Genomic DNA, 27,433 nt, shown 5'->3' with positions numbered 1-27,433 from the left:
TTCCGGAAGAGGCTGCCCCGGTAGGAGGCGGTGGCGGCGGCGGCGGCGGCAGAAGGCGAGGCCGCGTGCCCGCCATGGCGGCGGTTCTGCCTCTCATGATCGCGTGCGCGTCGTCCTTTCGGTACTGACAAGTGGGGCCCACCTAACCCGTCGATCAGGTGGGACCGTGGGGCGCCGGGCGAACAAGGAACACCAAAGGAACACGTTTTCAGAAAAGACCCCTCCATGTTTTCATAAAAGGAAAAGACCCCTCCCCCCAGGCGTTGTCCCTGGGTCCCTTGGAAGCTGTCGAAAATACCCTCGCTGATTTCATCTTCGCCGTCGCCCGTCGCCCGTCGCCGCTCTCCTCCGGCCATGGCGACCGCCGGCAAGCCCGCCGCCTCTCTGCCCCCTGCCGCCGCGCCCTCCACCTCAGCACACGCGCTCGATTCGGTCCACTTCTCCTCGGGGAACCCCCGCATCGAGGAGACCCGCGGCGTCGTCCTCCTCCACCCGGAACCGCCCGCCGCCGCCTCCTCGTCTCGTCTCCCGGTAAGCAACGCCTTCAAGGGTTCCGTACTGGTATAGTAGTGTTGGTGACCTGACATCTGGCTCGCGTGCGTGTGTTTGTAGGTGGGGAGGAAGCCGCGGGTGTGCGTGCTCGCCGTGCCCAATCACATGACCTACGCCGACTTCTGCCGCTTCTGCGGCGCCTTCGTCCCCCACACGCTCGAGATGCGCATTGTCAGGTGCCTCGCCTGATCGCTACTACTATGCTTTGCTTACCCTTCATGCTGCTGCGCTTCCGTGGAGTCCAATCAGTCCAGCCGATGGAATCTGAGTAGCCTCCATAGTTGGTTCGAGTTAATTTGTTGGCTTAGTTTCCTCGATGCTGTGTTCTGTTGTATTTATAGTACTGAACCTCCAAATTGGCCAACTTATAATCCTGTCAAAGAAACGAATTGGCCAACTTGATGTTCTTGTGTGATTTACATGGATGAGGGTTGGGGTGTTAATTGATGGTTATGTTGCAGGACTGATGGTGCAGAGGACCAGTATAGTGTTCTTATAAATTTCGACACTCAGAACTCAACAGACAACTTCTATAAGCACTTCAATGGGAAGCAGTTTTCTTCGCTGGAGGTGTTTATTGTTTTGAATCTGCTGAATTTAGTATTGTGTTTTTCTCCTGGTGCTGTGGTTAAATTTTACAATGATAATTGATTGGAGGTTGATATGGTGCAGGGGGATGTTTGCCATGTCCGTTTTGTGGAAGATGTGCACTACACTCAATTGATTGAGCATGCACATAGCTCGGTTACAAGCTTGGCTGAGCAACCTACATGTCCAGTATGTCTTGGTATGTCTAGTTGTCTTAAACAACTCTATCAGTTTTTCAAAAAAAAAAGGCGGAGTGTTCTGTTCTGTTTGATTGAAACTTTGAAAGCTTGTAGCCTCTTGTTGAATTTTCTTTTGTATTGCATTGAAATGATTAGAATTTTTCAGTACCTACACATTTAATCATGATTCCTGCTTGTACAGTGTGTGTGTGTGTGTGTGTATTCACTGGTTAATGGGAAAGAAAACATTTGCGATCGTGTCCAGTTAGATGTAAATTTGGCTAAGTGAAACCTGATTTTGACACATGCATTTGCTATCTCTTTATTCCATAAAGAAAACTTGGGCCATATTTTAAGTTTTTGCATGATGATGTGGCTGTTGAATTTCAGACCCTCATTCCAGTTGTGATTTATAGCCTCTGTGTCGCTGTCCTATATTTAATTGATAACAGAAGGTTTATCCATGCTTAGAAATATGTAAATTTAGGGTTTTCATGCATATCATGTTTTAAACATGCTTACTATAATGTAGGAGGCTAGGTTTTTTTTTTACATTTCCCTTTTTTGTTGGTTTGGCAGTGCGCAGTACATGCAACTTTGTAGCTGTTACATGTAATAAATCCATTATTTTTTTTATGTTCACTTCACAATACAGAAGCTCATTGCCATGCATTTCATCAGCTCACTAGTATATTTGAGTCTAAACAGGGTGTTCTTTAATGTTTATGTTGGTCACAGCATCTATTTTTTCTATCTTTAAATAGAACGACTTGACCAAGATCCTGGAGGCATTCTCACAACAATCTGCAATCATTCTTTCCACTGCTCGTGCATATCAAAATGGACAGACTCCTCATGCCCGGTAAGAGAGTAAGATGAAATACTTAGTAGTGTTTTTTCTAGATTAATTTACTAACTTCAGTATTATACTGATTGTGCCATGAACGTTTCTACATTTAAATTCAAAATGGAAATGTGAAACTCAATTATGCTATCGGTGCCTTTGGGAATATCTTTTATCTCCAAATTAGCAGTATCTCAAAGTTGCATTTGCTAGAGAATGAATTGGATTTGAACTTTGTTGCTAATCTGTTTTCCCTGGCTTTAAGAAAAGAAAAGCATATTATGCCATTCTTTTAGGCACACAGGCATCATGTGAAGGTTGTGTTTACATTGAAAGTCTCTTTCAGGTCTGTAGATTTTGTCAGCAACAACCAGAGAAGTCCATGTGTTCTATTTGCGGAACTTTGGAGAATCTTTGGATATGTGTAATTTGTGGCCATGTTGGCTGTGGAAGGTAAAATATTTCATGTTCATTCTGGAATTTGTGAATTTTACTAAATCACATATTTAATTTGATTGCTGGGGATGTGCACAGGTACAAAGGCGGCCATGCTATTGAACACTGGAAGGAAACTCAACATTGCTATTCACTTGAATTAGAGACACAGAAAGTTTGGGATTATGCTGGGGACAACTATGTCCATCGTCTTATTCAGTCAAAAACAGATGGAAAGTTAGTTGAGTACAATTGCCATGGTGGTCACACAGCAGAGAACACGTGTTCACTATGTAGTGGTGATGCCGCAATGAGTGAAGCTCTACTGAACAGTAAATTTGAAGCTGTAATGTGTTAAGTAAATAATTTATTTTGTTGATTGTTATCCAATACCATCTTGATAGACTTCTGTGTGCCTTGCATTACAACATTGATTTTCCCTTCTTTTAGATTGTTGAAGAGTACAATGATCTCGTCACATCTCAGCTTGAAAAGCAAAGAAATGTAAGTTAATACGTTGATTTGCTTTTCTTTAATGATGTTTATTATTCTGTTTATGGTGTTTTTGTACCTAGAAGATTACTTTATATTAAGCCATGTTTCTTATTTGGTTTCCGTGCTAATGCAGTACTATGAGTCACGTCTACTAGTAGAAGACAAAGAGGAAACTGAGGAAATTTCTGCTGCTGTTGAGAAAGCTTTGAGCATAAAAATCCAAAAGTTGGAAGCAAAGATTGAGAAGTGCATGGAAGAGAAAAGGTTTCTTGATGAAGTAAGCACTTGAGTACTTGGCTATTTGCTAAAGCTAAATCTGAATGTTAGCGCTTAAAAACTGGTGTTATCTGGGGCCTTTCATTTGTGCTCATAGTTGCTTGGGTTGTATCCTTTTCCTCAGGTTCATGAGAATCTTGTCAGGAATCAGGAGAAGTGGATTGAAACGATACGAAAAGCACAAGCAAGGTAATTGTTGTGTTTCAAATAAATACAGAATCAATCTGTTAATCGTTGCTTCTTGTTTGATGCAATCCTGACATTATTCGAGCTACTATAGTATATGGATCAACAGGATTAAACGTCTTTGTTTTCGTTGCCTTCACAATAATTGATCCTCATATTTCTCGCCAGAAATGCCGTGGACAGCTCAATTTGGTATAGGCCCACGAGCTTCCATATCTCACGAGTCATGAGCGGTCATTTGTTGGATTGTGTTCTGTTCTTTAGCCACTGTTGCCGGTGTTGAACACAATGATTTTAAAGCAATTTACAAATTAGAACTTACACTTATTTTGGTTTTCATCTAAGATGGCATGCTTTTATTTCAGGGAGCAAGCTGCCCTTAGATTAAAAGATGAAAAGATTGAAAAACTGAACGAAGAGGTTAGTGTGTTGAAAGTAATGTTTGTTTCTTTTCAGAATGTGTGATATATTCATGTTCTGTTTTCCGTCATCCTAGCCAATGCTCTGCTATGCAATGTGTGATATAGATTCTGGTTTGCGGCTAACTGATCTGCTGTTCTCCTGCGATAGACAAGAGACCTGATAGCTCATCTCGAGTGCCAATATGCCATTGCACAAGCTCCTGACTCGATCTCAGGCGACATACAAGGGGGCACTATTCTTCCTGTAGCATCTTCGACATCCTCAAGCAACAGCGACAGCAGCAGCCCTATTCCTGGCACGATGAAAATGGGAAGCTGAAGTGAGATCTGCACCCGCTGCAAGCTGCAACGCTGTGAACCAGTGAGAATTGATTTCTTTCGTTTGTTCGCAGACTACAGGACAGTATAGTAGGAATTCCCACCCCCACCCCCCCGGTTCAAGACTCAAAAGAGGGCGGAGAATTTTCTGAAGCTTAAACAACCAATCCAGCGGGCGCCGAATTCTAAGGCTGACCAATGTAGCAAATAAATTGTTACACGTCAGGGTCTCATAGCTTGTTTCATACTGCATAGAATTTTGCTAATGTAGAGGAGAGAGAAAGATGTTTCGCAAAATAACTGACTTATAAGCTAAATATTAGTAATATGAGGCTACTACACTATTGTATGAATCATACTATTGTATGAATTGTTGTTGTCATGCAACTTGTAATATTTTTTACACACAAATTGAGGAAATATAATTACTACAACATAACTTAAAGGACAACTATTACACATGTTAGTTGAATCATCCAAAAATATATGTCAATGCATAAGATGGCTGACACTAATGTACAAGACCCAGACGGGCTGAGCCATTAGACACCTGAAGTCTAATAACAATCGGGCTTTCGAAAATTACGTAGGAAACCCGGTGGAATTGACTGCTTCCAAATATCTTCAGCCACGTCATGGCGAAATGAAACAAAGCCCACGCCAGGAGGCTCATGAAGACGCTACTATTCCGCGACTGTATAAATGGGTTGCCATTGGGCCATCGGGTTTCCTATACAACTTCCGGAAGTCCAATAGCTATTGTGCTTTCGGTATTTGAGATTCATTGTGCTTTCGGTACTTGAGATTCGCGCGGGTCTCGTAGCTGTTCGATCCGAACAGGTGTCCCGTGCCGCCGCCTCTGGCCATGCCAGCCTCCCCCGCCACCTTCGCCACACACTACTGCCTCCGCCACCGCCATCTTATTTCGGTGCGTCACTAAGATAATAACGAACGAAAATTTCTTATTATGGTGCGGAAGCAGTAGTGTGCACTGGAGACAATAGTGACGTTCCTTATTTCGGATGTCACTAAGATAATGACGAATGAAAATTCATCCCACATGTCGTCATAAAACTGTTTCGGAGGTTGCGCCACGTTGGGCAGGTATCCAACGTGGCTCCGACGTGGTAGGGGGTTATGACAATTTTGGTTCGTCACAAATTGAAGTCCGGTCCATGCAAGAGCCTTTATGAGTCCAATTTTGTTGTGCTATTTTTTCCGCGGTATTTTTTGGGCCGAGAAATGTTTGTTGCACGCTATATTGGGCCGTTTTATTCTAGGCCCTAGCCCATCTAACGAAGAGCTCTTATTGCATTTTGCAGTACCATATTGGGCCTTTTTTTCGGGCCCTAGCCATTATTGCATTTCACAGTGTCATATATTCAATTTTGGCTGCTGATCACCATCATACAATCATATACATAAAAACTGCTCTTTTCCAACTTCCATATAATTCACATCACAATCATTGAATAGTTCACCAGCAACAATTATGCAACATACAACAAAAGTTCATCAGCAACAAACAAGTTCACTAGGAACACACTTTAGTTGAGGGAAGGATTCACCTGGCTCTGACTGGTGCTGAAGTTTAGCAGGTTAGAAATCAGAGAATGCAACTGGTTTGTGGTTCTCTTCAAAGCTTGGAGCTCTTCTGTCTGAGACTTCAATGTTGTCTCTTGTGTTTCAGCCGTCAATCTCAGTGCGCCCATCTCAAACTCCTGTTCAGCAATCTTTTGCCGAAGTTGTGCCCCTCCTTATTTCTCATTCTCAAGATCAGCTTGTATTTCTTCAACCTACATCGTAGTACCATCCCTAATCCTTTTCTTGAAGGGTGGGTGAATGCCAGCAACCTCCCGAAATGTCCTAGATTGGACAACTTCAGCCATTGCTTCAGCAGCAATCTTTGGTTGTTGGTCGTCTCCAAGTTGGGCAACAATTTGTTCCATCCGAGCCTAATAAAAGAAAGAAAATGGAAGGTCTCACAAAAGTACTTACAAATGTTTCAAAATAAAGAAAATGGAAGGTCTTACAAAAGTACTTACAAAATCTTTCTAGTGTTGTTGTTGCAAAGAAGAATGAAAAGTAAACAAGTACTTACAATGGCTACCTGTACTGGAGCGGTGTAGCCATTCTTGCTGCAGTGGAAGTTCTTGAAAAGATCAATTGGAGTTGGGTCTCCTTCAACATACTTCTGCCTCTAATATGATGTTAAAATAGGCATAACGTGTTAGCCTTGAACAAGGAGCATGAGCAGGTTGATCAAATAAAGTACAGAGCAAAAACATGATTTGTTCAGTTACTTACCACAACATGAGCATGTGCAATGTAGCTTTGAGATCCTGTACATTGAGGAAACTTGACCTGTCCTTGATTACCGGTGTTTGTAGTACACCTCTCCTTTACAATAATAAAAACTCGTGTAAGATACATGAATAAGAGGAACAGATCAGTACATGGAAATGTGGTAGTGGCAAGTTGAAGTTCTATCATACCCTGTGAGATGGGCTACACCATAGCGTAACTAGAGCTTTCCATTGGTCGTCATTCACATTGGTCACAGGAGATTTGGTTGGAACTTCATTTGCTGGAACATTATTGAAGAACTTTTTCTTGAGCCGGTACCTCCCCTGTCTCTGTTGCGACTTGAGCATGTCAGTGCATGCCACTATGGCAGGTTCACTGGTGGTGTCAATGTCAAATTGTCTCTATTAAGCACAACACAAGAGTAGTCAGAAAAATGGATGAAAAGAAAGGATGCAAAGAACTATGGTAGTAGACGAGTCGATATATACACACCGCCAGTTTACCAATGTAGTTCTTGAGATGGTCTTCATTATCTTTGGTCTTGTAGTCCTTCCAGTGAGTAAGGATCGATATATGCCCACACACTATGATCCCACCTTATGATGCAAACTTTGCAGCTTGCATTGGTGCCTCTGGCCGTTTGAGCCCTTCTCGAACATGGATCGAAACCTTGCTGTGTAACCCTTTGCTTATCCTATCCAGATCTCTGCCCAACCTTCTTGGATCCTGTGGTACTTGTGCTCTTCTGGAAGGGCGTGCCTCACCTAACAATTTTATTATGGTCATATAGGTGGTGTGTGTTAATAATTATTTGGTTGCTAATTGCGGCATTCTAAATTTTTGGCTTTTGGGAAAAAGAGATCAAATTACTTGCCTTCGCCAGTCATCATGTCGATGATGTCCTCAGTGTGGGTGGTTGTTGCTTGGCCTTCGGTTGGCAATTCTTGTGAATCAGGAGTCATCCCATCCGAAACTCCTGCCTGAGCTAAAGTCAATTCCTTTGCCTTGGTCCTAGTCACTCTAGGAGGCATACTGGTAGAGGCATCAGGTGCCCGAATTCTCTTGGATAACCCTCTTTCCCCGCTAACAGGTATGCTAGCACTGATCTGATTGGACAAAATGCATAAAAAAAGATTCTGAGAAGCAATCCTACATAATTGATATAAGAAATTTGGTAGGCAACAGCAGATACCTCTTTGTTGGCATGTCTCTTGGTCAGATTCATGCTGTTCTTGAGATGGGTCATACTCCGGATCTTGATCTTCACTTCTTCTTTTACTTCTTGTTTCATTGGTATCCTTTCTTTTTCAGTTTGTAGCCTCTTTAAATATGGTTGCGAGTTTTCCAACGCCGAGGGAAGATAGTACATTGTTGTTCCTTAGGATATTTGCAGCCCTTTGGTGCTCGTAAGGAGTGACCTTTGGTACTTTATGTTAGAAAAAGAACAAAACTTCTGTAAAATTTTTCAACTACTGTAAATGAAACAAACTGCTGCAAAATCTAAAGGTAGAGCGCACCAAAACAAGATCCAATATAGGATGTTCCTAGCCAAAACAAGATCCAAGAAAGGATGTTTCTACCCATCCTTATATGAGTCGAAAGGTCAAATTACTGTAAAAGAAATAAATTAATGTAAAATCATAAAGGTACTGCCCCCCAAAACAAGATCCAAGATAGGATATTCCTACCCAACCTTGTATGCCGAAAGGAGAAACTAGTAAAAGAAACAAACTAGTGTATACATGGGAAGTGCGAGATCTAAAAACAAACAACAAAGTAAAAGCAGTAACAAAACCAAACAAGGAAACACTTTAATCGCATCACCGGGAAAGCTTAATTGTGGAGAAAAACATTGTACCTGGTTGTGGATGTTTCCTTTATACGACCTTCCCGCCTAGTGCCATTGTGTTTCCGCTGGTCCTACGGAGGGAGATGGGAAAGGGTCGGCAGCTATGAGGGGAAGATTGTGGATGGCGGTGAGGAGGAGGTGAAGATTTGGGATGGGGCGAGGAGAAGGTGAAGATTTGTGTGGACTGCGGAGGGAGGGAAGGGGAACTAATGGTGAAAAGTTTTTGGATGCTGAAGATTTGGGCGGAGGGAGGGAAGGGACGGGGGGGTATTTGGCCAATTGGGTGGATGGCCCTGTGATATTTCCAATATACCCTTTTACTATGGTGGTGGATGAAACGGGGTGCTGTTGGGAACGGGGAGAAAAATTGACATTTCACATCTGTCACACGGCTTGGTCCGGGCGTCCGAATATTTGAATAGTGCGCCGATTCAATTTTGGGGCTGGTTTGCACCAGGTAATGGCGATAAAGGATGTTTCGCTTAATAGAATATGCCGGATAAAAAAATCCAATTAGTGGAATGTCTATCTAGTAGTCTATTCATTGGATGTTTCTTATTCTTGGTACAATCAGTGTAATCTGTCCCAAAACTTTATTGGTAGAATCAGGAGAATTTGGACTCAGATTCAACAAATTATCATTCAAAATCTTTGGTATATCATGAGAACACCTTAAAACATCCGGATATTCCATTATGTGGTACCACTCCCTCCGTTTATGTACTGCTCTGCTTATATTGAAGTCCGTTGTTAGGTACTAATCCCTCCTTTTATAAGGCGTATGCGCATAAGTATAATAAGGAGACAGTGTCATATCATATCACGTCTTATAAACAAGAACAGAGGGTGTATTTAGGATGGAGAACTACTATAAATATTGAGTTTTACATTGGCAAACCAAAGAAACCTCCCGTCTATTTGGTGTGCTTACAACGATTGGAAATCTTTGTACCATACCGGCAACACTGGAAATCCTTGTACCATACCTTCTGTTGGATGTGTATACTACTTAATCATGTGCACATTGGAAATTAAACAATACACTGAACCAGATAACAACCAGGCAAATGGGCGTTCGAAGATTTTGGAAGTCGTCACAGGATGTTCCAGTGTTTGATAATACAACGAACCGGATAAACAGCTAGCCAAACGGCGTTCGACATTGGAAATCAAACAACCCTCCCTTTGGTTGCATGTGCTTACTTACATGTCAACATTGGAAACCAAAGAAACATTTCGTCTATTTGGTGTGCTTACTATTGGAAATCCTTTCACCATCCCGGCAATATTGGAAATCCTTGTACCATGCCTTCCATTGAATTTGTTTACTACTTAATCATGTGCACATTGAAAATCAAACAACCCTCCCTTTAGTTTCATGTGCTTACTTACATGTCAACATTGGAAACCAAAGAAATCTGCCTTCGATTGGGTATGCTTACTACTTATTCATGTGCACATTAACATCATTTATCCCGATTGGATGTGCTCCCATGGATTAAGTAGCTCCGGACATCCACATACTAGCCCTTTTCCTGATTGGATTTGCTAATATAACTACTCAATCATGCGCACATTGGAGATCAACACATCCCTTCCTCCAATCAAACATCCACATGATAGCATCACTCATGGATTATATGATGGCGAGGTCGGAGAAGTCTCCTTTTTGGGTGGTGTAAAACTAGACCCTACCACGCATGTACGCCCGCATGTATCCATCATCTTAATCCACTCCGGTGACTCAAACACATGGAACTCCGAGTCTTGAAGGCCCCTAAAGCAATTTGATGATCTAGCTTCATTCGCAACTTGAAGACGACGTGCCAGCCTATCCGCTTCCTCATTCTGCACCCCATTGGTACCAGACTAGTTAAAAGACTCGTCCAACTTCGGTACAAATTCCGCCACATCACTAATTGTAAAACCCTGAGCACAAAGCCCAAGCAAATATTATTACATGGCTCAACAAAATATTTATTGTTGGTTTGTACATAACAATGAAGCATTTATTGTTCAAATCGAATACAACAATGAATGGCAATCGGGGTTGTTTAACATTCTACCTCTTTGTCATCGGGGTTTGAAGAAGGTGCCGACGTAGCAAGATTGGTTGACAGAAGATGGTCATCGAGAGCTAGAGATACATGATTATTTGGAGGAGAAGCACTAGGAGTAGGTGCAGTAGAGCCTTCCGACGTAGTTGGAATAGGAGCCGGTGTAGCAGAGTCTTCCAACGTAGTTGGAGCAGGAGCCGGTGCAGGAGAGCCTTCCGACGTAGCGAGACAAGGAGCAGCTGCATGAGACCCTTCCAACATAGCAAGACTAGGAGCAGGAGCCTCCACATGATCTTCTTGAGCTTGCAAAGTAGTGAGACCAGAATCATCCTTAGCTTGCAATGTAGTGAAACCAGGATCATCTGGAGTAGTAGTGGTAGATACTTCACGATCATCCGGATCTGTAGCTGTTTCCACCACAGGATCTTCCTTTTTCTGTTGCGAGACGGTTGCAATATCAGATAGAACCATGAGTATTGATGCATCCGCTTCCTCACCGTTGCCACCCTTCTTTGCAAAAACAAGTGTGGAATCTTTTTCTGTCAGGATCGTCGTTGATGTCAACAATTATGGATAAACAACTAAATTGTGATGCGGCTCAGAGACTTCAGAGGATTTACCCTGTTCAGTAGGAGGCATGATTAGAAAGGGGGTCTGACCAGCATGTGGGAGTTAAATTTGCAGTGCTACTAACTCGGCCTGCTAGCACACCTGATTGAGTGCAGCAGAGAAGGTTGTGATCACAGTGTTGATGTTCTGGTCTGCCCTCTATGCCACCTACTCTAGCCATGCAAATTGTCTCTCCTCGTGATGAGCCAGTCTCTCATCCAACCGTTTCTGTAGCTCGGCCAATCGGAGATTACTTTCTGCTTGTTTTTCCTGACTATCAACCAGTCCCTGAAGAATTAAGGCAAGCTCGGTCGGCTGACTGGCTGTTGTTGGAGTGACCGGTATTGTTTCTATAGTGGATCGTGATGCACCTGCCTCCGTGTCATGAGTGACTTGGAGACAAGGTACATACGTATTTTCCTCCTCACTGCCTTCGCTGTCTAAGCAATCGTTCTCATTTCTATGCTCATCAGGAGATGGCTCATTCCTAGCCCTTAGGCCACGACGTCTGTCTCCTGGTCCCGCTGGCTTGTATACCTTGAATTGTGTGTTGGATTACTTACTCATGTCGCCAATTTTTGGGTCCGGTTTGCACCTCTCTACCGTTCTCATCTTTTTTAGTAAGATGACTTAGGATGGCGGTGATCTAGTGAGCATACGGCATATGTCGGGCCACGGTCAACCCGTCATGGATAACATCTTGAATCTCACAAAGAATAAAGTCCATGATGTCAAACTCCTGGTCAGTCATGATGTGAAGAAGAAGCCACTGCTGAAGACTAGTGATGGACTCTGCATTGCCGATCCGTGGTAACAATATCTTCCTTAGTGCCCGGTGAACCACATTGGCCTCAGGGGTAAGCATCTCAGGCGTGCGATATGCTCGGCTAGAAGGGAACACCTCCACAGAAAGTTCAGCCATATCCTCGTCAGAAGGGAATGATCCACCAAGCAAACTATGTCAAAGTTGTCTCCAACTCCAAGACAATTAGCAATTTGGTGTTGCCAAATTCTATGTGGAGGTCCCTGAAACATGACCTGAATGTACTGTCTATTCTCAGGATTGTACACCGTAGCATACAAAATTCGGACCCAATCCTCAATATACTGATGATGCCCTAAGACCAAATCAGCCAATCCGTCATGTTGATCGAAGTATCCCTTAATATCCTCTTCTCCCGCGGCCATGTGCATATGATCCCAGTTTATAATCTTGTGCTCAAACAGTTTGGTGGATAGCTTGTTGTAGTTATAGTAGAAAGTTTGCTGAATGACATTCCTAAATTTTGGTTCGACCCGTCGGTCATGGGATTTTTCAAATCACATCTCCTCAGACAAATAATCTAAGCCTTTTAATCATTTGGTAGCTATGCATTGGCTAGGTACTATCGGAGATTCATTGAGAACTTTTCCAAGATTGCCAAGCCCATGACCGAGCTGCTTAAGAATAACGTGAAGTTTGTGTGGTTAGAAGCTTGTGAGAAGAGCTTCCAGGAGCTAAAGTCGAAGCTCACCACTACCCCAGTACTCACCCTACTGGATATCAAGAAGGATTTTGTGGTGTACTATGATGCTTCCAAGCAAGGGCTAGGGTGTGTATTGATGCAGGAGGGAAAGGTCGTGGCCTATGCGTCGAGACAACTAAAGAAGCACGAAGAGAATTACCCGATGCACGACCTGGAGTTGGCAGCTGTAGTGCATGCTCTCAAGATTTAGAGGCACTACCTAATCAGTAACAAGTTTGAACTAACGTGGTGGCAGATGCCCTGAGCAGGAAGGCCTACTGCAACAACTTAATGGTGAAAGAAGGAAAACCAGCCTTGCATAAGGAATTGGAGAAGCTAAGGCTGGAGATTGTTGAGTAAGGGTAGAGAAATAAATTACAAGTGACCTACGATCTGGATGAATGAATTAAACAGGCACAAGGCCGATGCTCGGAGATTGAGGCCCTACGAGAACTGATGAAGAAAGGCAAGGCAAACGACTACCGTATGGACGACCAAGGCACCGTCTAGTCGAAAGACAGGATTTGTGTACCCAAGGATCAGACTATACGGGAGACCATCCTGAAGGAAGCCCATGATTCTAGGTACTCTATCCACCCAGGATGTACCAAGATGTACCAAGACTTGAAAGGGAGATCCTGGTGGAAGGATATGAAGGTAGATATAGCCAACCACATCGTCTGTTGTGATATTTGCAAGCGAGTGAAGGCAGAACACCACAAAACGGTAGGATTACATTAACCCCTGGAGTTACCAGTTTGGAAGTGGGAGGACATCTCCATGGATTTCATTGTGGGTTTGCCCAAAACCTAGAAAGGAAACGACTCCATTTGGGTTATTGTGGATAGGCTAACCAAGGTCGCTCATTTCATACCCGTAAGAAGCAACTATCGCACCGAGAAGCTTGCAGACTTATACGTTGACAACATCCTAAGGCTACATGGAGTGCCCAAGAGCATTGTGTCAGACAGAGGTCCACAGTTTATTGCTAAGTTTTTGAAGAGCTTCCAAAAGGCTATGGGTACTACCCTCGACTATAGCACAACGTTTCACCCCCAGATAGATGGGCAGACTGAAAGAGTGCACCAGATCTTGGATGATATGGTGAGAGCTTGTGTTCTTACTCACAGCACCGACTGGGAGAGCAGTCTGTCGTTTGTCGAGTTTTCCTCCAACAACGGCTATCAAGCCAGTCTGCAGATGTTGCCTTTTGAGGCCTTCTATAGAAGAAAGTGCAGAACACCTCTGATATGGTCCAGGGTTGGAGAGAGGACACTCTTCAAGCCAGCTACTATTAAAGAGGCTGAAGAGAACGTGAGCAAGGTTAAGAGAACCTAAGGATTGCTCGGAGTCGCTAGAAAAGCTACGCAGAGAAGAGGGGGAGAGACTTGTCTTTTGAGGTTGGAGCTTGCTTACAAGCTCGCCCTATTGGAACAAATGACCGGAGTACATCCAGTATTCCACGTTTCTCAGCTAAGGAAATGTTTGAGAGTACCCAAGGAGAAAGTTCACACCGAGGCTTTGGATTTGCAAGACACCCTCAAGTATGCTGAATGCCCAATCAAGATTCTGGATCGCGCAACCAAGGAGGCAAGAAGGACCACTATTCCCTGCTGCAAGATTCTTTGGAGCAACCATACTGAGAGAGAAGTGACTTGGCAGAAGGAGTCCGATCTGAAGAAAGACTTTCCCCACATGTTCAAGGAGGAGGTTGGAGCATAATCTTGAGGACGAGATTCCCATATGGGGGGAGACAGTAATATTCCTAAAATTTAGAATATTAGCATGGGTGAGTTTTCGAAAAAATTTAAAACTTTTTGTATTGTGATGTGTGCTCTTGTGAAATTAGAATACAAATGCTACCCTTATCTCAACTCCCTAAGAATTAAATCCTAAATTAATTTCAAAATTATTGAGTACTCTTGCCCGCGCGCACGTGCCGTCATGATGCCCCGCGCCAGCCTTTCCGCGGCCAGGTCGGGCCACCGCATTGCTCGCAGCCTTGCCTTGGCGCGCCATCCTGCGCCATGGCGCAATGCGCCGTGCCATTCGCAGCCACTCGCCGCGCGCTAGCCACGCCGCGCCACAACATCGCGCTGTGTCGCGACGTCGTGGATGCGGTCCCCACCGTCCGTGCCGGCTGCGCCACGCCGCCCGCAGCCTCACCGCGCTCCAGCCCTCGCCATGCCACGACGCGCCACCGCTGCGTGCCGCCGCAGCCATCCGGACACGCGCCACACACCCGGCTACACGGGCGTGGCACACGGGATCCGGCCGGCACACCGGGTCTCGACCAACCTCGAGCCATCACATGTACACCACGTGGGCGACACGTGGCAGTGCCACGTAGGATAGTTACCCACATGGCTGCAATGTGGTGCTGATGTGGCAAGGGTCGAGCCCACGTGTGGGCCCACTAACCGATAGACGGGCCGACTAACCCTGTGGGGCCCACCAGTGGACTGGTGAGGCCCAATTGACTATTGACCAGGTCAACGCTGGCGTCAGTAGACACATGCCACGTCCTGGTGCTGCCACATGGCGCATCCAAGGGCTGACATGTGTCCCCTTAATTAATAAATTTCCATAATTAATTAAATATTTAAATAAATCCTTTAATCTTAAATAATTCATAACTATTTTGTTAAAGCTTAGAAAAATATGAAACCAGTTGCATTAAATTCGTAAAATCGAGCTTGTGCTGTTTATAGCTAGTTTAGAGTTATATGGATCTTATAAATTTGGTTTTATTATAGTTTTTGCCTAGATATAGTGCCGATAATTTATATTGTGTTGTATCTCGTTTATCCAGAACCCAAGCTACGACCAGGAGGACTCTCAAGATCCCGACTACAACAAGGAGGACATCTACGACAACGGACAAGGTGTCATGTCACTCCCAAACATATAGATCCTATGCGTGCTTAGTTGCTAGCGCTTTATTTATGATTCTTAGATGATGATTAATTGCATAGCCTATGATTCTAGCCATGCCTCGATAATTGTTTATCCTGCTTTCCTTGTTAGCTACTTGTGGACTAGCTATAGACCCCTAGCTAGTCCACCTTACTTATATCCATATACATGCTTTTGAGTTATGGATGGGCATTTGCCATGGATTTGGTGACGGGATTCCTTGTATACTCTCGCGTGTGTTTTGGGTGAGTGTGATCCCTTGACATGTTTTGGCAGGAGTGAGCCGCGGTTGGTAATGAGGAGTGCCTAGCTAGGAGAGAGCATTCCGGTCTCTCTTCACCCCCCTTATGCCTGTGGTGGGTACCTTGTTTATTACAGAGTGTTAGATTGTAATTATCTATGGGCCCACAGGCCCTGTTATGTGTATGGGCCGGCTGGCAGCCTGCCTGTAGGTGCCGCTGGCCCTAGCGAGTCATAGGTGCCGGCTAGGGTTCCTAACCCTAGCGAGTCCCCCCTGCGCCTAGTCTCCCAGGCCTATATATGGTTGTAGCCTATGCTCCTGTATAATTAATCTAATCTTTCCTCGCCTAAATATCTCTTTCATGGTATCACACGTCTAGGTTTCATCCCTAGATCTCCAGCTTCCGCTTCTCGCGCGACATCTGCGCCTTCTCTCCTATGGCTGGCTCTCTCGGCGCTCCTGTCGCCACCCCTGCTGGCGCCTCGGGCGCCCCTGCTGCCACTCTTGGTGCCCCTAGCGGCGCTATTGGCGCTGCCCCTGCTGCCTCTAAGCACGATGCGGCGCAGCATGAGGCCGTGGCCGCCGTGGCTGCCGACACCCGCGCTCGCGTGGAGGCCGCCGAGCATGCCCTCGCCACCGTTGTCGCTGCCCGCGAGGAGGCTACCACTCGTGAGCAGGCCGTCGAGCACGCCCTCGCCACCATTGTCGCTACCCGCGAGGAGGCTACCACTCGTGAGCAGGCCGCCATCACCACCGCTGCCCGTGAGCATAAGGCACTGAAGCGCGCTCTCGGTCCCCCTCACCCCAACGACGCCATCTTCGGCGACGATATCGACAACGCCCTCCTCCACCAGGAAGCCGCCCACCTCCTGGCGCTCCATGCTTAGACGGTGGCTGTCCAGAACATCTGTGCCCTTGTCACCATCATCTCAACGTTAGGACCGGCAATTACACACGGTGGCGCAGCCAGTTCCTTCTCACCCTCGGCAAGTACTCGTTGTCTGGCCACGTCCTCATCGACACCGTCAGCACCCATCCCGACTGGGTCCGGATGGACTACATCGTCCTCACGTGGCTCTCCGGCACCATCTCCGCCGACCTGGAGGAAGCTGCCGTCTCCCCGCACACCACCGCCTGCGTCGTCTAGTTGGCCCTAGACGAACAGTTCATCGGTAACCACGAGACTCGTGCTCTTCTTCTGGAAATCGAGATTTGCACTTTTTGCTGGGGTGATCTCAGCGTCACCGACTACTGCTGCCGCACGAAGAGCATGGCCGACGCCCTCGGTGACCTCGGCGAGGCAATCTCCGACCGCACCCTCGTCCTCAACCTCATCCATGGGCTCACTGATCGCTTCTCCTCCATCGTCATGCACCTTCATCGCGCCCGTCCGTTCCCCTCCTTCCTAGAGGCTCGCGCAGACCTGCTCCTAGAGGAGCTCACCGTGTCCAAGACCGCGGCAGCCACCGCCCTCGCCACCACCTCATCTAGCGGCCATGACTCTGCATCCTCGTGCTCTGCCTCCTCCCGACCTGCGCAGGGAGGCGCTGGCCAGGGCCAGGCAGACTCGGTCGGCTAGCCATCCAAGAGCGGCCAGCAGCCCCGCGGCAACCGAGGCGGCCGCGGCCGCAACAAGGGCAAGCAGTCGCACCAGCAGCAACAAGCCGTGCTCGGGTCTGGCGCTGCACCTTGTCCCACCGACACCTGGCCCTCCTTCTACAATCCGTGAACGGGGACGATCTAGATGTGGCCTGGGTCCCTTTGCCCCCCCCCTTGGCGCTTCTCCTGCACCCGGCATCCCAGCCTGCGGCTCAGCTACAGCCGTAGGCCCTCTACGCCTGGAGACAACCACCTCCAGGGTTCTCCACCGCGCCGTCATGGGATCAGCAGTTGCTCACCAACTCCTTTCACACCATGACACTTCAACAGCCTCAGCAGCAGCAGAAGTGGTACTTCGACTCAGGTGCCTCCTCCCATGTGTCCTCCGACCCTGGTACTCTCTCCCATCCCTCCCCTCCACGGTATCCCACTCCTTCCTCCACCGTTGTCGGCAACATCACGTTGCTTCCCGTCTCTCTCACTGGCACTGCACATCTTCCTGGTCCTTTTCATCTTAACAATGTTTTGGTTTCCTCCCACATTATTAAGAATCTTATATCTGTGCGCAAGGTCACTGCTGACAATAATGTCTGTGGAATTTGATCCCGTTGGCTGTTCTGTGAAGGATCTTCCGTCCCGGAGAGAGATCGTTCGATGCAATAGCTCCGGACCCCTGTACCCGCTGTGCGTCCCTGCTGCCACCGCCCTCCATGTCGGGCCTCCCTCTGTGTCTGTCTGGCACTGACATCTCGGTCACCCTGGCGCCGCCATCCTCTCGAGACTCACCTATTCATCGATTGCTGCTGCTCCCTTGCCAGGCGCCTCCTTATGTCATGCGTGTAAGTTAGGCAAACATGTTCGCCTACCCTTTGCTGTGTCCACTTCTCGAGCGTCACATAAGTTTGACATTATACATTGTGATTTATGGACATCTCCTATTCTTAGTGTCTCTGGTTACAAGTACTATCTTGTCATCCTCGATGATTGCTCACACTACTTGTGGACTTTTCCTTTGTGTCTTAAGTCTGACACGTTCCCCACGTTGTCTAACTTTTTCGCTTTTGTCTCCACCCAGTTTGGCACTACCATCAAGGTTGTTCAGTGCGACAACGGCCGTGAGTTCGACAACTCCAGCACGCGCACGTTCTTCCTCTCCCACGAAGTTCACCTTCGCATGTTGTGCCCCTACACCTCCTCCCAGAATGGCCACATTGAGCGTATGATCCGCTCCATCAATAACGTCATCCGAACCCTCCTATTCCAGGCTAGTGCCCCTCCGTCCTACTGGGTTGAGGCCCTCCACACTGCCACCCACCTCCTCAACATTCTACCCACTTCGACTCTTCAGTTTTGTACACCACACCTTGCACTTTTTGGTTCCGAACCCACGTGCGATCACCTTAGAGTCTTCGGGTCAGCCTGCTACCCCAACCTATCCGCCACAGCCACGCACAAGCTCGCACCTCGCTCCATGCTGTGTGTCTTCCTCAGCTATTCGGCGCATCACAAGGGATACCGCTGCCTTGACCTCTCTTCAAATCGTCTCATCATCTCTCGACATGTCGTCTTTGACGAGTCCATCTTCCCGTTCGCCTCCGCAACCTCTCCACTCTCACCTGTGGCGTTCGACTTCCTGGACGATTCTACTAACCCGGTGCCGACTTCTGCTAGTATGTCACCGTTTTCTTCATGTGCAGGTGTTGATGCCAGATTTTGACACGTGTAACGCCAACAGCAGGTTCCACCGCCGCATTGCCACATGCGGCCGCCTCCTCGTCAGGCGCATCGCCAGCCCCTGGCGCCGTCGTGCTGGCTTCTAGCGCTGCCGCGCCGGCCCCTGCCGCTCCCTAGGTGCCACCTGCGCGGGCCCATGCGCCAGTCCCCCGCCCTACGCCGGCCTTTGGCGCCGCACTGGGCGCCCCCTCCACGCCACCAGCCATCGTGACGGCACCCTCAACAACGCCCGCGCCCGCAGCTGAAGTCCAGGCCCCGACCGCCCCAACCCCGACCGCGCCTGGCGCCAGTGGGCCATCAACGCGTAGCGTAATACCATACGTCCTGTTTTGGGAATTGTATTGCACCCTGCGCTCGGTTATTGGTTGTTGTGTTGAGGGATTGGATCGGTTCTCCTCCTAGGGGTACCCCTACCTCCCCTTGTATACTCCGAGAGGTAGGGTTACATGGTAGGACCCCTAGTCGGTTACTATAGATGAGATCTTAGTCGGATTACAACACGTAGGGAGCACTAGCTGAACTCTATTTTCTGCCTTCTTCATCAAGTCGGACCGGCCCATCGGTCGGTTGGGCCCTCCATGAGGGTACCCGGGTATCTATAACCGCCACTACATTTCTCATCGACGTCATTTCTAGTACAACTTTATAGCTCAAAGATTGTTTTTTGCTTGAAGCTATCTTTGTGTTGAAATAATCGATATATTGTTTGTATCTGCAATTATAGATATGGTATTATATCGATTATTTCGGGATCAATATGCTTTCAAAGAAAAAGGTTGTGAATTAGTAAACCTCGTGAAAGCTCTACAATTTTCATATATATAAATTCTATTTCCATCAAGTTTATATGAAAAAATAACATTTTTTTAAGACGTGCTCCACAGAGAAGGGGCATATTCGCTGCAGCGCCCCCAGACCGAAAGTTTTGTCCGTTCGCAGCTGCTATAAACTTTGCGTCCTCCGACCAAACCTGATCCGTTCTGCATCGCGAAGCCTGCAGAAGCTAGGCAGCCAGTTCATTTCCATGGAGCAAGCGGCGTTCTACCACCTTTGCCTCTTCCTGGTCCTGCTCCTCCCTCTCCTGCTCCTCAGGCAGCTCAGGAAGCGCGACGTCGACGTCAACGGCGGCATCAGGCTGCCGCCAGGCCCGTGGCGGCTGCCGGTGATCGGCAGCCTGCACCACCTCGTCGGCAAGCCGCTCGTGCACCGCGCGTTCGCCGACCTCGCGCGCCGGCTGGGCGCGCCGCCGCTCATGTACCTCAAGCTCGGCGAGGTCCCCGTCGTGGTGGCCACGTCCCGGGACGCCGCGCGCGAGGTCATGCGGGCGCACGACGTCGCGTTCGCGACGCGGCCCTGGAGCCCCACCATCCAGATCATGATGGAGGACGGGGTGGGCCTGGTGTTCGCGCCCTACGGCGACCTGTGGCGTCAACTCCGGAGGATCAGCGTCCTCGAGCTCCTCAGCGCCCGCCGCGTCCAGTCGTTCCGCCGCGTCCGGGAGGACGAGGTCGCGCGCCTCGTCGCCGCCGTTGCGGCGGCGGCCGCCCCGCCGGGCGAGGCCGTCAACGTTAGCCACCGGATCGCCGTGCTGGTCGCCGACTCTGCGGTGCGGGCCATGATCGGGGACAGGTTCAACAGGCGGGACGAGTTCCTGGCGTTGCTCGAGGAGGGGCTCAAGCTCGTCTCCGGGTTCAACCTCGGCGACCTGTTCCCGTCGTCGCCGCTCGTGAACTTCCTCACCGGCGCGGCGCGGCGTGCGAAAGCGAACCACCGGAAGAACTTTGAGCTCATGGAATGCGTCATCAAGCAGCACGAGGAGCGGAGATCCATGGCGGCGGCGAGCGGCACTGGCACTGACCAGGAGGAGGAGGACCTGGTGGACGTGCTCTTGAGAGTACAAAGGGAAGGTGGCCTCGACGTGCCTCTCACCATGGGAATCATCAAAGCCGTTATCCTCGTAAGTGCATTTAATCAACAAGGGAGTTCGTTTAATTGTTTCCATTTCATCAATTATGTTTCCTTATATGGCTTGTTGAAACTTTGGGTAGGACCTGTTTAGCGCTGGAAGCGAGACATCAGCAACAACTCTGCAATGGGCCATGGCGGAGCTTATGAGGAACCCGGATGCGATGAAGAAGGCACAAGACGAGCTACGTGGCGCTCTTAACGGGAAGCCGAAAGTGACCGAAGATGACTTGGCACAGATGAAGTACTTGAAGCTGGTCATCAAGGAAACATTGAGGTTGCATCCGGCGGCACCATTGCTTCTCCCAAGGGAGGCTAGGGAGTCATGCAAGATTCTTGGGTACGACGTGCCAGAGGGCACCACGGTGTTGGTGAACGCGTGGGCGATTTGCAGGGATCCTAGATATTGGGATGACCCGGAAGAGTTCAAGCCGGAGCGATTTGAGTCCGGCACGATCGATTTCAAGGGCCTGGACTTTGAGTACATACCATTTGGTGCGGGGAGAAGAATATGCCCGGGAATGGTGTTTGCGCAAACCAACATAGAGCTCGCACTCGCAGCCTTGCTCTACCACTTCGACTGGAAGCTCGCAGATGGGTTGAAGCCGAGTGAGTTGGACATGGCTGAGGACATTGGCATCACTGTCCGGAAGAAGAACGACTTGCTTCTGCATCCCATCGTTCGTGTGCCACTCCAATCAACAGACTAGCTTCTTAAAGCATGTAACAGTATGTGCCTAGCTATGGTTGATATGCAATTTAAATAATTAAACTATTATATGTATTGATAGCTACGGTCGAGTATTGGGCTAGCTATGGCATTTAATGCACGACACACGAGATAAGTGGATCGTCGGACTAAATGAAAATTTTGCCCCAACGCTGGTGTGGAGTAGTTTGATTATGAAAAAAGTTGCACACACCTAATTTATCTAGATGAAACCTCTATCATCTCTCATTATCAAGTGCCATATAAACATATAATGAATCACTTCCTCTGTTTTAAAATATAAAATGCATAGTAAAAGTTTTATATTTAGAAAAGCTAATACTTCTGCGTCCCAATTAAACTGCACCCGGTGCAACCAAACGCGCTGCGCACTCCCACGCAGTGGCAAAATGGTCGTGATGGAGCGGAGTTCTTGGCTCCAAGGGGTAACAGTGAGGACAGAAACTATTGTTTCCTGGAGCTTGTTCTCAAGTTTTTTAATATATTTTAGAATGAAATTGAAAATTTTAGCAATACTCCCTCCATTCCTATTTATAAGACCCAATATGACATAGCATGTTGACCATTCATTTATCTTATATTATATTGTTTATGGTTATAAATTTATAATCATGGAAAAGTACATTTGATTACAAATCCAACCATGTCAAATTTATATTAAAAAATAAAAAATTGTTTGGGTAAATTATTAGTCAGAGATTGTAGAGTTTGAATCTTGATATGTGTGCACGCCTTATAAACAGCAACAGAGGAAGTAGTTACCAATTGTAAAGTGTTGTTTGTTCCTAACAACAACGTTCGATCACATGCTATACATAAATTTGACTTGTGATGTACTTCCTTATTTCATCAATGCAGTGTATTTTGTTTTGAAAGGCCAAAATTTACTGTTTTGGCCTGCAGTTGGCCAAACTATGCTCGGTGTACAAAATTTGCATCCCTTGATTATTAGTATTCGAACTATTGTTAAGATTTTTTTTAGCAGAACTATTGTTAAGATTTTGATGCTGATAATGTAGCAATTGACCATATAATGAACAATCGATGGAAAATATAAAACTGAAGAAGTCACCTGCTGACACGTGGACCCGAGTGACGTATATATGCAAGGCCCGCCAACTGGATCCACATACATGATACACCCATCACCCATGCCCCATGGTGTACGTCCGACGGGCGAGATGGCGATCATCGATGATGAGATGACGTGCACCAGCATCGTCAACGCCGCCGCTGTCGCAGGGCCGGCCGGCAGGAGCGGCAGCATCGTACATGCGCAGCCGGCGGCCGGCGGCTGGCTGAGGTATGATCCCCTGTTCCCCTTCGACGGCGACCGCGACGCTGATGTGTTTGGCAGGGAGGTTGTACCATCGACATGAAAAAGGCAGCTTTCCAGCTGAGAAGTACAGCGACAACAATTCAGGCCTTCTTGAGGTAGATCCCGGCCCTGCCTCGTATAGTTCCGGAACAAACACATAATTAAACGGTGAATCCGACGCTCACGCATATCAAAGCTTCTCATTGTCGTCTTCGCGCTGTCTCACCGATGACGCTGGAAGAACCTTTGAGCACGTATATCAGTATATGTGGTTTTTCAAGACAATTGGCTGGACCTTAGATCCAAAACATCACGATCGAATGTCACTACTAGAAGTGTGTGTGGTTACTGGGGTAGTGCAATGCCGAATGAAAAACTCCTAATTTTAGTGATCTGAAGCATAGGAGGTGTGCTGATGTAATTGTCCTGCTCTCGCCCTACATTTGGTTAGGGGAATGGAGGTAACCAACTGATGTTGCATGGTCTAATACAAAGTTATTTGATTCACAGATCTAACCCATTCCAATTTTGACAAATTTGTCCACCATTAATTGGATGAAGAATTGGGGACTGAACGGTCTAGGTACCCTAACCACCGGCCTCCTTCGAGACTTGGCGCATCAGACCCCACCACCACCCCTTCACGTCGTTCACTCTCCAGCACCGGTGCAGCCAGGGGCGGATACATAGGGGGGCTCTAGCGCCTTTACCAGTTCACAGCCTATGGATACCCCCTTGAGCTTCTCCAACAATTTTTCTCATAGATTGAGGAGAGGAAGAAGAAAAGAGAGAGAAAAAGAAGAGGAAGAAGAAGGAGAGGAGGAAGAAGAAGAAAGATGGGGTGTAGATGAGCCCCCTTAGTAGCTGACCTGTGCTTCGCCCCTGGGTGGCTTTCTAAGAAACGAGCTGCACATTATGCATCCACAATGCACTCACTATATTTGACGGCGTGATATCGTCACAAAGACCAATCCACGGGTAGACACTCTGCTGTAAAAAAATGTCGCAGTATTGTTGACGATTAAAATTGGCAGATCTGGCTAATTTGGCGAGGCCAACCGGTTTGACCGGTCTATTGAAACGGTCTGATCGGGTGGTGGCCCTGTAGCCGATCCAGCAGTGCAGACTGGTCACCAAACCGGTCAGACCGGTTTGATCAAGGTGCTCAAAATGCATATGTAGAACGTACAATTTGAAGTTCGGATGAGAGAGTTATGACCTCGGGAAGACCTGTCCCCTGCAAACCGATCAGACCAGTTTGGGTATATACAGTCCGAGTAGGAGTTGTATTTTTGCACGAGATTTGTAAGGGTTTCGACTCCTCATGGGGTAAGATCTTCCCACTCTATAAATATAAAAGGGCATGGCCGATTGAGGGTATCCAATCGATCAAAAATATATCTTTTATCTTTTTTACCTTTTCCCTTTACCCTAGCTTTTCCAACCTATTCCTACTTTATCTCTACGTTGATTGAGGGCGCTCTAGGTGGCCTGCCAATCCTAGAACAACTATGTGTGCGCTTGCTCTGACAGGATCCTTCCCGAACGAGCGTTCGTTGGTTCATCATCGGGTTGCCCCGGCAAACCGGCTTGACCGGTCTATCGAACTGATCTGACCAGCCTATGCGGAGCTATTGCAAGGAACCCTTCCGCACACCGCATGTTCGAGCGTGTTCGTGTGTTGGCTCTAGATTTGCGCCAACATCTATCTCTTGCCTCGGGGAGCCTTGGTACTTCGTAGTGGTCGCTATGAAAAGTTCGAGACGACCACACGCATGGCGCCAAACGAGCTGCTTACGAATTACGATGGAGAATTTCTTGCCATATGCTAAACGCCGAAGCAAATTAAAAACTCCTATTTACGATGGAAAATCTTTTTGATTTTCTTCTTTTCGTTCTTGTTTCGTAATTCTGACGTGGTTTCCCTTTTAAATATATAATATAACCACTAGGGGAATTTCCCCTCCTGTTCCAGAAAAAATATATAGATTTACTAATATATATATATATTATATATATATATATATATATATATATATATATATATATATATATATATATATATATATATATATATATATATATATATATATATATGCCTCCTCCAAACTCTGATTCAAAAACCATTCAGTTCTTGGTTAGCCTCAACAGCCATTGATCCCTAGTAGATCGACTCCATTGCCATGGAGCAGCTCACGTACTACCTGCACCTCTTCTGGGTCCTCCTCCTCCCTCTCTTGCTTCTCAAGCTCAAGAGGCGCGACGGCGACAACGGCCTGAGGCTGCCGCCGGGCCCGTGGCGGCTGCCGGTCATCGGCAGCCTCCACCACCTGCTCCACAGCCCGCTTCCCCACCGCTCCATGGCCGACATCGCGCGCCGGCTCGACGACGCGCCCCTCGTCTACCTCAAGCTCGGGGAGGTCCCCGTCGTCGTGGCGTCGTCCCCGGACGCCGCCCGCGAGATCATGAAGACGCACGACGTCAACTTCGCCACGCGCCCATGGACCCCGACGATGAAGGTCTTCGTCGTCGACGGGGAGGGGCTCGTGTTCGCGCGCTACGGCGCGCTGTGGCGGCAGCTCCGCAAGATCAGCATCCTCGAGCTCCTCAGCGCCCGCCGCGTCCAGTCGTTCCGCGGCGTCCGGGAGGAGGAGGTCCGCCGCCTCGTCGCCACCGCCGCAGCCGCCGGCGAGGCCGCCGTGAACGTCAGCGAGCGGATCGCCGTGGTCATAACGGACACGGCCGTGCGCTCCATGATCGGCGACAGGTTCGAGAGGCGGGAGGAGTTCCTGGAGAACCTCGCGGAGTCGATAAAGATCAGCTCCGGGTTCAACCTCTGCGACCTGTTCCCGTCCTCGAGGCTCGCGAGGCTCGTCGGCGGCTCGGAACGCCGGGCGGCGGCGAACCACCGCAAGAACACTGAGCTCATGGACTACGCCATCAAGCAGCACGAGCAGCGGAGGGCGACCATGGCCGCGTCTGCGGACGGCACCGTGGAAGGGGAGGACCTGGTGGACGTGCTCCTGAGGGTTCAGAAGGAAGGTGGACTCGAGGTGCCGCTCACCATGGGAATGATCAAGGCCGTCATCCTTGTAAGTACTAAACATATAACATCTAGAGCTAACTGATTAGTCGCATGACTCATGAGCTCATTGGTACCCTTGTTGTATGTACAGGATCTTTTCGGTGCTGGGAGCGAGACATCGGCAAATACGCTCCAATGGGCCATGTCGGAGCTCGTCAGAAACCCAAAGGTGATGCAGAAGGCACAAGCCGAGGTACGCGAGAAGCTTCAAGGGAAGCCAACGGTGAGCGAAGATGACTTGGCCGACTTGAGGTACATCAAGCTCATCATCAAGGAGACCCTAAGGCTGCATCCGGTGGTGCCATTGCTTCTCCCAAGGGAGTGCCGCGAGTCATGCAAGGTCATGGGGTACGATGTCCCCAAGGGAACCACCGTGTTCGTGAACGTTTGGGCGATCAACAGAGACCCCAAATACTGGGACAATCCTATGACGTTCAGACCGGAACGATTTGAGGCTGGTACAGTTGATTTTAAGGGTACAGACTTTGAGTACACGCCATTTGGGGCAGGACGGAGGATGTGCCCCGGCATGGCGTTTGCACAGGCAAGCATGGAGCTTGTGCTCGCCGCACTCTTGTACCATTTCGACTGGGAGCTGCCGGGTGAGATGCTGCCGAGCGAGTTGGACATGGCGGAGGAGATGGGCATCACCGTCCGAAGGAAGCACGACCTTTACCTGCGTCCAATTGTCCGTGTGCCACCACATGTGGCACCATAGATGCGTTACACGTCTTTGTCACCGTAGCCTCTCTTGCTTTTCACGCCATGTACGTGCAGGAGGAGTTTGCGAGCTGGCTGTGACTTGACTAATAAGTACACGCAGCATGATATTGTTTTCCTTTGTGAAACACTGATGATGAGGAGACATGTTGTGTGTTGAAGTGCCATGAGTAATGTCGTTAATGGATCAGAGTGATGCATGGCATATTGCGTGTTTATTTTAGAACCAACAGAAGATGTTGATGGTTTATGGAGTGACAAGTGAGTATGGTGGAGAACGCTCATCATGTGTAGTTGCTTGCATTGGATGCGACATGATGGTCGATGAAGGGAGGGAGGGAGTGAGTGTGTGTGTGCAAAGCTAGGGGCCTGCACACCGCCGACGAATGACGCTGATGAATGGACTCCTTCCCTTCACGGTAATTAAAAAGGATCTTACCATTATTAATAAAGGCTAAAAAACATCCCGACATCATTTTACTAAACTAGCCAGTATACAAAGA

At 47.9% G+C, this 27,433-nt stretch overlaps 3 protein-coding genes across 5 annotated transcripts; all 3 read left to right on the top strand.

Moving 5' to 3' along the window:
• The first annotated feature begins 268 nt into the window (after window positions 1-268).
• LOC117866661 (BRAP2 RING ZnF UBP domain-containing protein 2) lies at window positions 269-4,682 on the top strand. 3 transcript variants are annotated; one of them, XR_004642964.2, is made up of 13 exons: window positions 269-531; window positions 613-728; window positions 1,014-1,122; window positions 1,225-1,339; window positions 2,084-2,181; window positions 2,510-2,616; window positions 2,698-2,944; window positions 3,049-3,102; window positions 3,227-3,370; window positions 3,494-3,558; window positions 3,921-3,975; window positions 4,083-4,297; window positions 4,370-4,682. XR_004642964.2 is itself a non-coding variant. In XM_034750940.2 (12 exons), exons 1-12 carry the CDS (start codon window positions 355-357, stop codon window positions 4,294-4,296), a joined length of 1,458 nt encoding a protein of 485 aa, XP_034606831.1. In that variant the 5' UTR covers window positions 271-354; the 3' UTR covers window positions 4,297-4,682. The 3 variants fall into 3 exon arrangements, 1 of the variants encoding a protein (XP_034606831.1); XR_004642965.2 differs by lacking the exon at window positions 3,921-3,975 and having other exon boundaries at window positions 4,126-4,297; XM_034750940.2 differs by having other exon boundaries at window positions 271-531; window positions 4,126-4,682.
• A 15,454-nt stretch (window positions 4,683-20,136) lies between these two features.
• On the top strand, window positions 20,137-21,787 carry LOC117853123 (desmethyl-deoxy-podophyllotoxin synthase). The gene is made up of 2 exons (XM_072290824.1): window positions 20,137-21,069; window positions 21,161-21,787. Exons 1-2 carry the CDS (start codon window positions 20,137-20,139, stop codon window positions 21,785-21,787), a joined length of 1,560 nt encoding a protein of 519 aa, XP_072146925.1.
• Window positions 21,788-25,264: 3,477 nt separating this feature from the next.
• LOC117845906 (zealexin A1 synthase) lies at window positions 25,265-27,091 on the top strand. Its single transcript, XM_034726983.2, has 2 exons — window positions 25,265-26,217; window positions 26,302-27,091. Exons 1-2 carry the CDS (start codon window positions 25,309-25,311, stop codon window positions 26,926-26,928), a joined length of 1,536 nt encoding a protein of 511 aa, XP_034582874.1. The 5' UTR covers window positions 25,265-25,308; the 3' UTR covers window positions 26,929-27,091.
• Window positions 27,092-27,433: the final 342 nt, after the last annotated feature.

The sequence above is a fragment of the Setaria viridis genome, chromosome 1, assembly GCF_005286985.2.
Source record: "Setaria viridis chromosome 1, Setaria_viridis_v4.0, whole genome shotgun sequence".
NCBI classification, from domain to species: domain Eukaryota; kingdom Viridiplantae; phylum Streptophyta; class Magnoliopsida; order Poales; family Poaceae; genus Setaria; species Setaria viridis.
This window is presented reverse-complemented; position numbering and strand designations above follow the sequence as displayed.